General features: G+C 41.6%; 1 protein-coding gene across 3 annotated transcripts in view; it reads left to right on the forward strand.

The window, feature by feature from the left end:
• LOC133124295 (intersectin-2-like) overlaps positions 1-15,052 on the forward strand; it is a 115,788-nt gene that overhangs the window by 71,380 nt on the left and 29,356 nt on the right. For all 3 annotated transcript variants that reach the window (XM_061235386.1, XM_061235377.1, XM_061235367.1), the window contains 4 exons: positions 4,498-4,594; positions 6,699-6,896; positions 8,416-8,528; positions 13,958-14,064. In XM_061235386.1, coding sequence (XP_061091370.1) covers positions 4,498-4,594; positions 6,699-6,896; positions 8,416-8,528; positions 13,958-14,064 — 515 coding nt within the window. The remainder of the gene's footprint in view (positions 1-4,497; positions 4,595-6,698; positions 6,897-8,415; positions 8,529-13,957; positions 14,065-15,052) is intronic.

Here is a 15,052-nt window from a genome sequence, read left to right on the forward strand (position 1 = left end):
GCCACTCCCGCTGCCCTCTCATCCTAAAACCATAGAACGAGCTGCTTCTACTCAACTTTCTTCTTTCTTTTCTAACAACAACCTGCTAGACCCCCATCAGTCTGGCTTCAGATCGGGCCACTCGACAGAGACCACGCTCCTCTCCGTCAGTGAGTCGCTCCATGCCGCACGAGCAGCCTCCCTCTCCTCTGTCCTCATTCTTCTAGATCTCTCTGCTGCCTTCGACACTGTGGATCACTCCGTCCTCCTGTCCGCCCTGTCAGCAACGGGCATCTGTGGCACAGCCCTGGACTGGATTGAGTCCTACCTCTTTGGTCGCTCCTTCCACGTTGCCAAACACTCACACGTCACCCCCCTGCTTACTTCCCTCCACTGGCTGCCTGTCATGGCTTGCATCAAATTCAAAACATTGGTGCTAGCCTTCCAAGCAGTTAAGGGGTCTTCCCCAGCTTACCTACAAAAAATCATCAGACCCTACATCCCTGCCAGACCTCTTCGTTCAGCCTCCACAGGCCGCTTGGCACCTCCCCCTCACCGAACCTCCACCTCACTCTCACGACTACTGTCTGTTCTGGCTCCACGGTGGTGGAACGAACTCCCCGTTGAGGTCAGAACTGTACAATCTCTCCCCGCCTTCAAGCGCAAACTGAAGACGCACCTCTTCAAGCAGCACCTCTCCCCATCCCTCCCTACCTCCCTGTGATCCTTAATTGTTGTCTTTGTGATTTACGTAGTGTTTCGGTATTTTTAGTTGGCTAGGTAAGCAGTATTTGGATAGTTAAGTTTGGTCACTTTTGCTTTGTTGTTTGTTTATTTGTTGTTTAAAAAAAAAATTAAAAAAAAATAAAAATAGGCCCTGGTCCTTATCTTTGTTGTACGGGTAGCAATTGAAATTGGTCTTTCAGCGCACTTAGCCCTGGTTATGGGTAAGCACTTTGTTGTACGTCGCTCTGGATAAGAGCATCTGCCAAATGGCAATAATGTAATAATGTAATGTAATGAATTGTTGGAACACATGAAGAATACTCTCCAGGTATACTGTGCATGATTCTCACCTTGAAAATATAATAAAGCAAACATGCTCAGTCATTACCATGATACACTGACAACCAGTGTCTGTGTTAACTTGTACCCAATACCTTGCTTATCTACTTGTATTTGGTATTCTAAAAACTTCTCCGGCCACTTCTGGATGATTACGCAATGGTTATGACATTTGAGAAAAGTGATCATGCTTCAATGAACACATTTGTTTTCAGTCTTTATCCTTTGCTGGACAGTTGTTGCAGTCCAACTTCATAATCTATATTGGAGTCAATAGAACTGGTAAGCGGAAGCTATCTTGTATATCTTGATGCTGGATGAGAATAGGACATTTAAAAAAGAATGGGAGGAATTATGTGCTTATGTTGAGGTAAATAACAAACCAGTCTTCCTTCTTTGCCCGAGAACAATAGCAGTGCCAAAAAATGCCGGCAGATCCGGCATGGAGTCGCTGGCTATACGGGATTGTCAGATTGCCTACCTGCTTCAACTGGAAACTGCTCCCTGGCAGTTACACTATGGACCTTCTCCACCTCTCATCTATCTTTCTTTTGGTTTATCTTCCCTCAATGCTGGCATGGATTCATGCGTTTTGTGGAAAAGGTTACTGACACGGATGTTACATTATGTTTGCCCGGCTAGCTAACCGGTTCCTGGACTGTCTTTTGTCATTCAGGTAATGACAATCTATAGTGTTTCCCTTGCTCCTATTCTACTGCACATCCGGTTATTGAACCTGTGTATTCTTAAATTTCCAGGGATCCTTTGCCTACTGCCAGACTATATTTCTAAAACACACGTTGCACACACAGGCTCCTGCTATGGCTTTAACTTTAGCTTCATAACCACAACAACACTGTCCATCGTAGTTGGACACCGGGCAAGCTAAAAAACGCGGAGTGGATTCCATTGCTTTACATCTGCTATAGAGCCTAATTGCAGCTCCAGTTCCAACCTCAGATCCTCCATCTTTGAATTTGGAACTTTTAAATGTGCAGTCTCCAGAAATAACCGTTCTTCTCATATCACTCTAACCAATATTTTGGTCCTCTGGGATTCCAATATTCATGTTGACGCCTTCATGTCATTCTCTGGAGTTTCTGAGCCTCCTTGAATGCCTTGACCTGAAACCACATGTCACAGTCCCTACTCATGCTTTTGTTTACTACATTTGTACTACAATACACCACTTAGTCAGGTCCATAAATATTGGGACATCGACACAATTCTCTTTTTGGCGCTATACACCACCACAATGGATTTGAAATGAAACGAACAAGATATGCTTTAACTGACAGCTCTTTGGATCTCATATTGAGAGTTGACAGCAACAGATTCCAAATGCAAATAGCACACTTGAAATGAACTCTAGACCTTTTATCTGCTCCTTGTAAATGAGGTAATGAGGGAATAACACACACCTGGCCATGGAACAGCTGAGCAGCCAATTGTCCCATTACTTTTGGTCCCTTAAAAAGTGGGAGGCACATAAACAAACTGTTGTAATTCCTACACTGTTCACCTGATTTGGATGTAAATACCCTCAAATTAAAGCTGAAAGTCTGCAGTTAAAGCACATCTTGTTAGTTTCATTTCAAATCCATTGTGGTGGTGTATAGAGCCAAAAAGATGAGAATTGTGTCAATGTCCCAATATTTATGGACCTGACTGTACTTGGTCCCCAATCATATCCTACTACTCAGGCAACCGAGGAGCAGTGTAATAGTTGACTTTTGCAACTCTAAATAAACAATATCAGATCTCTTATCAGCAGCTGAACTACTACATCTCCTCTTATCCTTGACCCTCCAGCACTACCCCAGCCTCTCCCGTGCTTTGCTGTAGTCTCCCAAGGGGAAATCGAGGCCTTAATCCGTCAGATGAAACAGTCTTCATGCGTCCTGGATCGTATATTCAATGAAAACCACATAATAAATTTGATTATTACTAGCATTACTCAGAAACGATGGTGTAGTTCCTGACTCTTGCCTATCACTGCATTCTTCATCAGGAAAAGCTTTGTTTCAAGCTTAAGGGCGGTGAACTGAAAACAATGATGGGTGAAGTAGAAGTCTTGCATTGAAGCATCGACAATTCCGAACCTTAGTCGAAGAATAAGAGACGCATTATCAAGACCTGACTTGACCTGACTTCCGATGGTTTGGATGAGTCTCCAGATTTCTTTCATCAGAGACAGCAGACTACATTAGTTATTACAAATTTGCACTTGATGCGGCTTTCCTGGTGGACGAAGCTGAGGACTTCCCTAATTTGAAGCTTCAAGGAAATGACTGAATGCTGCCGACCTTGCTGTGCTGAATGGTGAAGCTCTCTCTTTTTTACCCACTTTCCGAAATTGGCTGTGCAGCTTGTGCATCCAATTCAACCAGCCGATTGTGAAGCAAGGTTTGGTGTTTCACAGGAAAGATTTGCAGAGGAGCTGATTGAATTGAAGAAAAAATTATTTTGGAATCAGAAACATGAAGTTGAATCCTTTGTGGATTTCTGGCTGCATTAATTGCCGGACAAATCATACTGCACTGTCACTCTGTGTGAAGGCCTGACCTGTTTCGGATCAACATGTTCATGCAGAAGTGCCTTTTCATCAATGCCAATCATGTCAAAGCAACGCAATTCTCTCAGTGATTAGCCATGTGGACTAGCACCTCACCGATTGTCTCTGCACAGCAACATGCACATACCAGCCAAAGATGATTAGTGGAAAGAATTGTGACTTGGTTGTCGCATTAAGTAACTATAGCCTACTTGGAACCATAAAAATGTTTGTATTTTTCCTGAAAAGATTACAGTAGCCTAATATGGCACAAATATTGAGAAAGAATGTCACTTTTTGTGATTTTTGTTTCTTGACTGTATTACAAGGCCTGGATGAGCAGCATGTCAGTCAAGCCATATAGTTCACGCCAATCTCTTGTATATCTTTCAGTTTATCTGTTTTTATTTATTTTGTCCCAGACAGGAAAAGAGATATCCTGAATTGAAATCAGAGCATCCTATCTCAGGATATTGCAACAGCAATCTAACACATTTTGTGAAAAAAGCAGAAAAATTATGGTGGTGACAGTAAATATTGCTCTTTGGCCCCTGAGCTATGTGAAGTTGAGTACATGAGAATAGACTGTATGTAGTACATAATACAAATCTGTTTAGCATCAGCTGGATATATGGGGCGGCCTGTAGCGTAGTGGTTAAGGTACATGACTGGGACCTGCAAAGTCGGTGGTTCGATCCCTGTTGTAGCCACAATAAGATCCACACAGCCATTGGGCCCTTAAGCAAGGCCCTTAACCCTGCATTGCTCCAGGGGAGGATTGTCTCCTGCTTAGTCTAATCAACTGTATGTCACTCTGGATAAGAGCATCTGTCAACTGCCATTAATGTAATGTAATATATTCCATAATTATGATTATGAGATGGATCTCTTTCACCCAGGGAGGGGGTGAGAAGCAGCAGAAAGGTCAGTTCCCTTCCTCCCACGTTGAGCTCCTGGGCTCGGATGGAGAGAGGTCCACACTGGCGCCTGTCCAAAGTAAGTGTTCACTAACTCTGCAGGACACCAGCTCCAGTAAGACCTTGGAGTTTCCCTCATTCCTTTATTTAGATCAACTTACTGAGCAAAGTAGCTACAGAGCTGCACTCAAATGCAGCAGTGCTGTATAAAAATGTTTCTGTGATTAGGTTTCAAGGGAGCATTCCTTCTGAAATCAATCACTTTCTGACATTACCCTTTTACCCATTTTCTTTTTTAAAAACCTACAGTGCCCTCCATAATGTTTTGGACATTAATGTTTATTTATTTGCCTCTGCACTCCACGAACAAAATAGAATAGTTAAAATACTTTGTCAACATGAGGACCAGAGTTGCACGAATGCCTGTCACAGAAGCCATTATGAGGCTGAGAAATAAGAAAAAAACAGTCAGATGTATTCCAAACAATATGCCCACAAAAAAAGTTTGGAACCTCATTAAGAGGAAAGAGAGCACTGGTGAGCTCAGTAATTGCAATGGGGCTCGTAGGCCAAGGAAGACCTCTGCAGTTTGTGACAGAAGAATTCTCACCATAATGAAGAAAAAACCCAGAATGCATGTCTGACAAATCAGAAACACTGTTCAGGAGACAGACATGGATGTGTCTGGCATAGACAAAAACAGATCTTCAGCGGCTACACTGCAAGATGCAAACCACCAGGATGCAAAGATGCAAAAACAGGATGGCCAGGTTACAGGCAATTCATTTGATAAGTAGTCCCTAAAAGAGCCTGCATAGTTCTGGAAAAAGGATTTGTAAACCAATGAGACTGACTTGGGTGTGGGGGTGTTTTAGTTAGGGCATGTATGGATGCCACAGGTGCTGGCTCGCCGCCATAATGCTGATAGCAGCAGCAGAATGAATCCTGAATCCTGTACAAAATTATCTGCTCAAGGTCAGTCAAATGCCTCTAATCTCATTGGTCAGTACTTCATTCCACAGCAAGGCAATGATACAACATTTCGCCAAACATGCACCGATCTCTTTTTCTTATTGATGTTCCAGACCATTTGTTTCAGTAAGCCTATTGTTTGGCCTTTGTCTCTGACTGTTTTTTCTTATCCCTCAGCCTCATATAATGGTTTCCTTCCATTAGCACCAACTCTGGTCCGCATGTTGACCAATGGCAATAACAGATGCCAAATGCGATCAAAAGCCAAGAATAAAGACGAGATACTGAAATTTTTCTTATACAGTAACTGCACAAAGGAAGCGATTGAATACACCTGACTAATCAGAAGCCACTGAAGCCAACTGTCAAATTACTTTTGGCCCCCTAAAATGGGGGGACTATCAAAAGGGATGCAATTCCTGCACTGATCACCTGATATGGATGTGAATGATCGTCTCAACTTGAACCTCAAATGCATTATTTAATTTCAAATTTAATGTGCTGGAGTACAGAGCTGAAAGAACAGAAACCACTGTCCAAATACACATGGACTGCACTGTAGGAGCTGAGGGAATTCTGACTTAAGGTAACTGTGATCTGCTGCACAACTGGTTATGCAAATATGAGAAAATGTTTTGCGATGCGTAAAACGTGTGAATTGTGTTTCGCGATTTGCGAAATGCATGTAAATGATACTGCCACTAAATTCACTCCATATTTGTACTGTATTACAGAATTAATAATCCTTTGTATCCTGTGCTACTTCTACTGGAGACGTTGTCCCTGTGTCTGGAACATCCTACTACTGAGCAACCCTGATTGTTAATTTAGACATTCTTCATTCTTCGTTTTCATTTGCATTACTTGACATTGACATTACTTCCACCATGACATTACTTCCACTGTTCTTAACATGTATTTGAAGTGGTCTATAGCAAGTAGTATAACCAGGTGTAATTATAGAATAGTCAGCCATATCTATTATTAAATGAGGTACTAAGATTGTGCAAGAAAAGTATGTTGCATTGAGCATCTTGGGTACCATGTGAAGAGTGAAGAGTTTGTTTTCTGATTTGAGTCAGAAGGCAGTGAGATTATCTCTACAGCTGTAATCCCCATGAGAACCTCACTCCATCATTCTAGCCCTTTCTCAAGCTTGCATGCTTTATCTCTCTTTTCCTTTTCTTTCTCTCCACTCCTCTCTTCTGCAGCCCTAGGTTGCCAAGTTGTGGCCATGTATGACTATCAGGCAGAAAACCAGGATGAGATTAGCTTCTCTAATGGTCAGCTGATAAATGTACTGGAGAAGATTGACCATGATTGGTGGAAAGGAGAAATCAATGACATCAAGGGCCTCTTTCCTGCCAACTATGTCAAAATGACGACTGACACAGACACAAGTCAGCAATGTAAGTCTGAATTATAACTACATACTGGTGGACCAGTATCTTCCCTCTGGTCAAATAAACCCAATTGCCCTATGGCAAGAGGATACTCAATCTTACCCAGAGGGGGCCAGTATTGGTGCAGGCCTTTGTTCCCACCAAGCAGTTGCACACCTGATTCTGCCAATCAAGGTCCTTAGCAAAGACTAATGATTGATTTGTAGAATCTGGCATGGAACTTGGTTGGAACAAAAGCCTGATGGAAAGATTGAGTATCCCTGCCCTAGAGATACTTACATCAGTCAGAAAGAACAGGACTTCCTCCTATTTTTGGAATTTGTCTTTATTTAATATAATAAGACGTTGAGGAAACTGCAACAGATTTTGTTAATGCCTTATTAGCAGAAATGTGTGTAATAAGTAAAAACCACAACCATGTTCTGCGATGGCCATCTCAGTCTCCAGACTTAACTCCCATGAAAACCTGTCGTCTGAACTGAAGGGGGGTATCCCAAGGATATTAATGATTCTGTAGGGAGGAAAATTTGGCCAAAAATCTACCAAATCTTGTTGAAAAAATGCCATAACCTTATCACAAACCATAGGAAAAGACTCATGACTGTCATCTTTGCCAGGGGTCTTAAATCAGGGGTGTGTAGGGGATGCACATACATAATTCCCACACCGCAACTCAACCACAAGACACATTGGCTTATGTCCCTTTAAGAGATGTCAGCACATCGTGTAACGTTATAACGCTCCTTCTGTAACTAGGGTTGCTGATTCTGAAGTTGAAGAGTAAAGACGGCTGCTGCCGATTTCTGCGTACAACAAGCTGCCTCGTTGTTTATTTAGCATGCGCTAAAGGTGCCAATAATTGGGGAACCTGATTTTTGGGGAATTTATTTATTTATTTATTTTTTTTGGAAAAATAAGACTGGCTGGTTCCATTGAATCATTAATAAAGCACACTACTTTACACATGTTGGAAAATAAAGCTTATGTTAATAACTATAATTTATTTAGTTTACGGCACTTTTTATGCATATTTATCAAGGGTGCCAATAATTCTGGAGCCCACTGTATTACTCTCCCTGAGTCCATCCCAGAGCAAATCCAAACAATGAGTAATAAGCACATACAAATGGGTAACACTAAGATCTTATTCAAATGTGGCAATTAATTGAACCTCTGGTTTGGTACATTTGATTCTAGAAACCGTTAGAAAATTAAACAGACTCTGGAATCACACTAAAACAGAATTAATTGGTGTCACCAATCACCACGTAAGACACTTCTTAATTTGTTATTATTTTTGCAAAAAAGCTGTCTTAATGGCACTTTTAACTGGTTAAGCCAAAGCAGTTCAAAGTGCCATTGATTTTCCCAGGGAAAGGGAAAATCTATGTCCACTGCCATGGTTTCAGCACCCTTTGTTCCCAGTGGGTTTAACAGATTAATTAATTACATAGTTAACAAGCTAATTACAGCATTCTTCATCATCACATTATTAAAACTGGACACTTGACAAAAATATTCACAGGCTTGACTGACATGGAAGCCATGGGTCCACAGGAGAAAAAGAGGCAGGACTACATCCAAGAACTCATTGAATCAGAGGAGCGTCACCTGGAGGACCTACAAGTGGCTCTGGAGGTAAAGGACCCGTCATGCACTTTGCCTATTTTTATTAACAACTGTACCAAAACACTCGCCAGAGGGAAACAGACATTTGAATCATGGTTATGTTTTGTTTTTTTATTTATACACAACTCAGATAAGTTTTGAACATGGATTTCTTTGTAAAGGGTGTCTCTTTTTCTTAGAATGCGGACAACCCTTTTGGAAAATAGAAAACGGTGTCTTTAGCACAAACCTGCAAAACCTAGGTTCTAGTTTCATTTAGGAGGAGTGCATGTACGTAGTCTATATAAACAACCTGGTGAAATCACTCCCAGACAGCAGAAATTAGCCATGTTTGTAAGAATAGCAATTTTTCAGAACAACAAGAACTTTGAGCACCTCCGATTTAGTCATGAGGGAATCCGTTACCTTCGTTGACTCGAGGGAGAACATTATTCAATGGGTTTGACACCCGATTTCGCTGAGCTAACTCAGTAATCCTACTTCATGATATAGCCCCTGGACAACTGGCTAGGAAATAACTGGAATTATTGTGAAATTGGTCAGATCCAGCTAAAATATACAGCTGGCTAGCAATGAACAAAATAAATGCATAGCCTGCTTAGTGTAGGGCATTTTACACCGCTGTCTTGTGACTCTTTATTTGATCTGTTGTTTTCATGTCAACCCTAATATGAATGGCTATACTTGAATTCATATTACTCCTTTCCACATTGACATTCTATTTCTGCATTCCGCGCTATTTAATAAATTGTATTCATTTTAACCTGTATCCTCTTGACTTGCACCATTGCACACATTGCAGTTTTAACAGACATAGACAACATATACCTATGGATACCTGTATCCCATTGTCACTGTCCTATACATTAGTGCCCTGACAAGATACATAATTGTTTCATTGTAGGCTGTACAGGCCAGAGTCAAGTCAGCGATGACACGCTATAGATAGTGATCATATAGAACCACACTCTTGGTGGGCATTTGCGGTTCCTTTTATTGAACTGTTAGAACAGAGGAGCAGTTAAACTATCTTTTGGAGAAAGATTCAAACAAGAGCATTTAATTAACCCTGTTCCAGTAGCACTTCAGATGTTTCTTTCACCTCTCAAATACTTATGATTTTGGTGTATTTGGGGGGTTCCTACAGTTGGTTTTCATCCGTGTCAGACCTGTGTCATCTATGGGAGTCCTAATGTAACTTAGCTTTAGGATTGATTTGAATTGCTAATTTAGCATTAGCACTGCCATTGTTAGACACACATATTAAAATGGCAGGCTAGATATTTAGTACTGAGGTCTTAAGAGTCTGAGCAAGGGGACCATGAGATTACCACAGAGGTAAACCGCCAAATGAAATATGAAGCCACTGTAAAGTTCCTAGAGTGTATGATGGCAACATACACACCAGTTTCATGTCAATTCCGTACTCCATTCACCAAACATCATATTCAAAAAGGTTAAAAAAAGTTTTACATCATGGTTATTTTTCAGCTACTGTCATGTCAAATCATAACGTCTACCATTTTAAACCACAATATGTGGGCTATCAGTAGATATTCTTATTGACTGTGAAAGTTGTTGTCAAGCCAGCATGACCCAGTAAATCATGGCTCCGTAGGCAGAGTAAATTTTTCCACGTACGTTGTTGCCATACAGATGCTTGACATGTGCATGTCATCAAGTAAAAACACACATACAAACTAAAACAATATACAGTAATTACTGTACACACCAGCTAGAAAAAGCACATTGGGTTGTACCATTTCCATTTACTCAGACCCCGCTAGCCATTTTTAAAAGGGCAATGAACCCTAATTAAAAATTTTTATATAGAACATTAGTCATATTTAAATGACGATGGACGTGCCACTCCACGTTGTGCAAAAAAAGAGCCATGAGTTATAATCTAGAGATATGTCAGACGGACTGAACATGCAGCTTGTCTTTTGTAAATAGTTATCACCGTTTTTGAGTAGTACAAACCCTCGCCCAAAGCCTAGGTGGTGGTAGTAGCACATTGTCTTCTTGCAGGTTAAAGTCATTCTTTTTTGTTGTCCTTGAAAATGCTTTTTTTCATGAGTAACTGTGCTAATGTGGCTCTGGTGAAAAAATGACTAATTGAAATGCTTTATTCATTTTTGGAGAGGTTTTTGGGTGCATCCTTATCCATTCCCGTATGATGATGGAATGATGACAATTGGCCCACTTGAAAAGGATGCTAAGGTGAAAACAGTTGGACTATAGTGAAATGTATTTGATTTAAGGCCCGGACACACCAAACCGACGGTCGGCCGCGGAGCGCCAACAAAGATCGCCTCGCGTCGATACGCGTCCTTAATGTTGGCTGTGCCGAACACACCGCAACAACAGTCCGCCGATGGCCGAGTTGCACGTACGTTCTGCGCCTGCGTGAGAGGTAATAACTCTCCACACCAGCAGGTGGCGGTAGTCTGTATTTGTCTTTCAAAAAATGGAAACCGGAAGACCGAGGAATGCGTTTGCATTGCGTTGGCCCTAGAAGCAGCCATTGTCTCGCTCACAACAAACAGTTTGCAGCAATTTCCTTGTTCTCTCGCTATTTAGTAATACTAATCGAAAATTATGTCTGGTAGTGATAGTAACTTTGGAATAGCTTGCTTTCGTCGCTTCCATTTCTCTTCTCGTGCACTGATTCGCTAGCTGGACAGCCAATCAGAGAGCTCTCTCTCATCGATGGCTCCGGGGGCTCGGAGCCCTCCAAAACACGCCGACAGAGTGTTGGCGTGCGGGACACACCGGAAAGACTCGGCCGACAGGGCGCCACCTACATCCGACGGCCGACCATCGGTTTGGTGTGTCCGGGCCTTTACAGCCGTGCACCAGATTTTGAACACCTGTGAGCAAGGAGTTTATGATTTAGGAAATGTATACATTTACCCATTTTACCATTGTGACTCAGTATTTCATTGCAAACTAAAGAACAACTTAATTTGTGCCCACATTGTTTTGCATTTATATCACTTTATTTGTCCCTAAATGATTAAAATAAATGAAGTTAGTATTGTAAATGTTGCTTCATTGAAGCCGTTTTTTATGTCTCTGTGATGCTCACCTATGAAGTTATACAGTGTTTTTTTCTACCCTTTTCTGGAATTCCATGATTTTCAACGACTTGCTGTGGCTACTTTGTGACTTCAGTGAATATTTTCTGGAAAATGTCCAGCCTTTTGTATGACCTCAGTCTACCCATCTTCTGATAATGTGTTCTCCTGCTGGAATGTCACAAAGCACACATCATTTCATGCTGGTTCCAGGAACATGACAATGTGTTCAGTTTATAATGACCTCTACAATCACCAGGTCACAATCCAATAGAGCACCTTTTGGATGTGGTGGAATGGGAGATATGCATATGAACATGCAGCTGTTAAATCTGCAGCAACTGTGTGATGCTGTCATGTCAACTGGATCAGAATCTCTAAAGAATGTTTCTAGCACCTTGTTGACTATTCTGGGGGAAAAGGGAGGTAGTACCTAGTACTACAAAGGTGTACCTAATAGTGTGGTCACTCAGTGTAAATAATACACAATGTTTTGTGAAACAAGTATAGAATAATCCATAAATATTGGTGTCATATAGCTAGCTACTGTACATATAGCAAGCTAGAACTGTAAAATATGCTATAACAATCTTAAAGTAATTACATACTGTGCCGGAGAGTGAGAATAGGGAGAGGCAAGATTAATTCCAAGATTAATTCTTGAATCCAAGAACAGGTGGGTCTTATGTCCTAAATTCTATATCCCGTTCAGATGCAGTTATGTTCACCATTTCAATAAATTGCTTTCATTGTTACTAGCTGGCCTGGAGCCGGTTGCACCAGCTGGACGTAAAAATGTTGGTCTTAAGTTGGTTGTTAAGTCGGTCGTACGAACGTCCAATGGAGTGTTCCAATATTTACACTTGTTGCACAATCTAAAAATATGACTAGGCGCCGCTACATCCAGCCTGGACAATGCATGTTCACGTTGATACATTATGTAATGCGAATGTGTGTTGCTTGGCTATAATATTTCTACTGCTTGATTTGTGGACACGGCGACACGGATGGCGCAGTGGGTAGCACTGCCGCCTCACAGCAAGGAGGTCCTGGGTTCGAATCCCCGTCGGCCGGGGCCTCTCTGTGCGGAGTTTGCATGTTCTCCCCGTGTCTGCGTGGGTTTCCTCCGGGTACTCCGGTTTCCTCCCACAGTCCAAAGACATGCAGGTTAGGCTGATTGGAGAGTCTAAATTGCCCGTAGGTATGAGTGTGTGAGTGAATGGTGTGTGTGCCCTGCGATGGACTGGCGACCTGTCCAGGGTGTATTCCTGCCTTTCGCCCAATGTATGCTGGGATAGGCTCCAGCTCCCCTGCGACCCTGTTCAGGATAAGCGGGTTCAGATAATGGATGGATGGATGGATGGATTTGTGGACATTAATTGTGTCCCCTAGTATTCTGAAAAGCAGAATTTGTGTCCAATTTTAGTACTGCTATATGGCCAAGACAGCACACCCTTCCAGGGTATATCACAAAGCAGGATTAACTTGGTTTGCTGGATAAGTTCGCAAATGGCCAAAAAGTAGAAGATAAACTGAAGTGGCTGTTCTGGATTTTACTCGGTGAACTCCCATACATGTGGGGAGGATTTGTTGGGTCTAACATTTTCTCATGTCTAAAAACACTGGTTGTGCAATTTATAAAGGAGACATGGGGGCGACCTGGCTCAGGCAGTAAGAGCAGTCGTCTGGCAGTTGGAGGATTGCCGGTTCGATCCCCCGCCCGGGCTGTGTCGAAGCGTCCCTGAGCAAGACACCCAACCCCCATTTGCTCCTGACGAGCTGGTCGGTGCCTTGCATGGCAGCCAATCGCCGTTGGTGTGTGAATGTGTGTATGAATGGGTGAATGAGAAGCATCAATTGTACAGCGGTTTGGATAAAGGTGCTATATAAATGCCAACCATTTACCATTTACATGTACCATATTCAGAAGTTGTTGTTGCTATTGCTTTAATTTAGCAAAGAGCATTACCCTGGAGAATAGTCTGAAAGCTTCACTCACACCTACCCCATAGTAGCTGTAGAATTTACACCCTGACGTAGCGCTACTCCCTGTAGGTGCAAAAGGTATAAGTCTGACTTTGTGCACATTCTATATTGGACATAACGGTAAGACCAGGCGAACGTCCAGTTGGTGAAACCAGCCCCAAATGTCTGTGATAACTTATGAACTGACTCGATTTTGCTACTTCACATGATTATTTTGAGCAGGAACCTTGATCTTGTAAGGGTTGAAATAATTGATTTATTGCCATATATATGCGTTTCTGTGTCTGTGATGTGTACATCTGTGTCTTATTGTGTGTTTGTTCATCGTAAATATCTAATAGCTGTTTTGGTGACTAACCATTTTGTGTCCAGGTCTTTCACAAGCTAATGTCTGAATCAGGTCGGCTGACGGAGCTGGAGCTCAGCACGATCTTCCTCAACTGGGATGAACTCATTGTGTCCAGCAATAAGCTGATCAAGTGCGTGGTCCCATTTTTCTCTGGTTGAACCCTTACCACTGTCAGAAACAGTCAGATATACAGTGGCTTCAGAAAGTATTCAGACCCCTTCAGTTTTTGCACACTTTGTGTTGTAGAAATTGTGGGACCTTATATACACAGGTGTGTGTCTTTCCAAACTGCGTCCAATCAATTAAATTTGCCACAGTAGTACGCCAATCAGAAATTAGATACATCTCAAGGATAATTAAAGCAAACAAGATGCAACTGACTACAATGTAAATGAGATTTCAGTTTTTGATTTGTAATAAATGTGCAAAAATCTCTAAAAATATGTTTTCACTTTGTCATTATGAGTTATTGAGATATTATGTAGATTGATGGGCAAAAATGCCCACTAAATCCATTTAAAATTAAATCTATAATGCAATAAAGTGTGCAAAAAGTGAGGGGATCTGAATACTTTCTGAAGCTACTGTACCTTCTCTGTTCATATACCAGAGAGGCAGTGATTAAACCGATCATTTCTCTACAGTACTTTATATTGAAAGTCTGTAACTTTATGAAACTACATCACTGTATTTTGGTAAAACTTTTTATGTAGAGAATAGAACTGGGAAGCAGTGTTTTGTCTTCTGGAATTTATAGGTTGTCATGAAAATGATATGACTTTACCTACAGCATGCCTGAGACGAGAACTGGGAATCACAGTGTTCCATATTCTGGAATTTATAGATTGTCATGAAAATTATACAGATGCAGTCAAATTAAATGTACATTGTCTGCCCTTAGCTACAATTCAAAAGACCGTTTGATTCATTAGTTGGTTTTTGCTGTTTGGGTTGGAGACTTTGTACAAAGACAGACCTTCCTTCGTGCTAGGCAGGTAGCTAGCTGTCAATGTGTGTGAAAGGCATTTTGTTAAGTAAGCTGTTGTAGACAAAGCTGAGCAAAGCATGTTATAGCTAACCAGCTAGCAAGCTGTGTATTTTAGCTGGGTCTGAACAAT

The sequence above is a fragment of the Conger conger genome, chromosome 1 (assembly GCF_963514075.1).
Source record: "Conger conger chromosome 1, fConCon1.1, whole genome shotgun sequence".
In the NCBI taxonomy this organism is placed as follows: domain Eukaryota; kingdom Metazoa; phylum Chordata; class Actinopteri; order Anguilliformes; family Congridae; genus Conger; species Conger conger.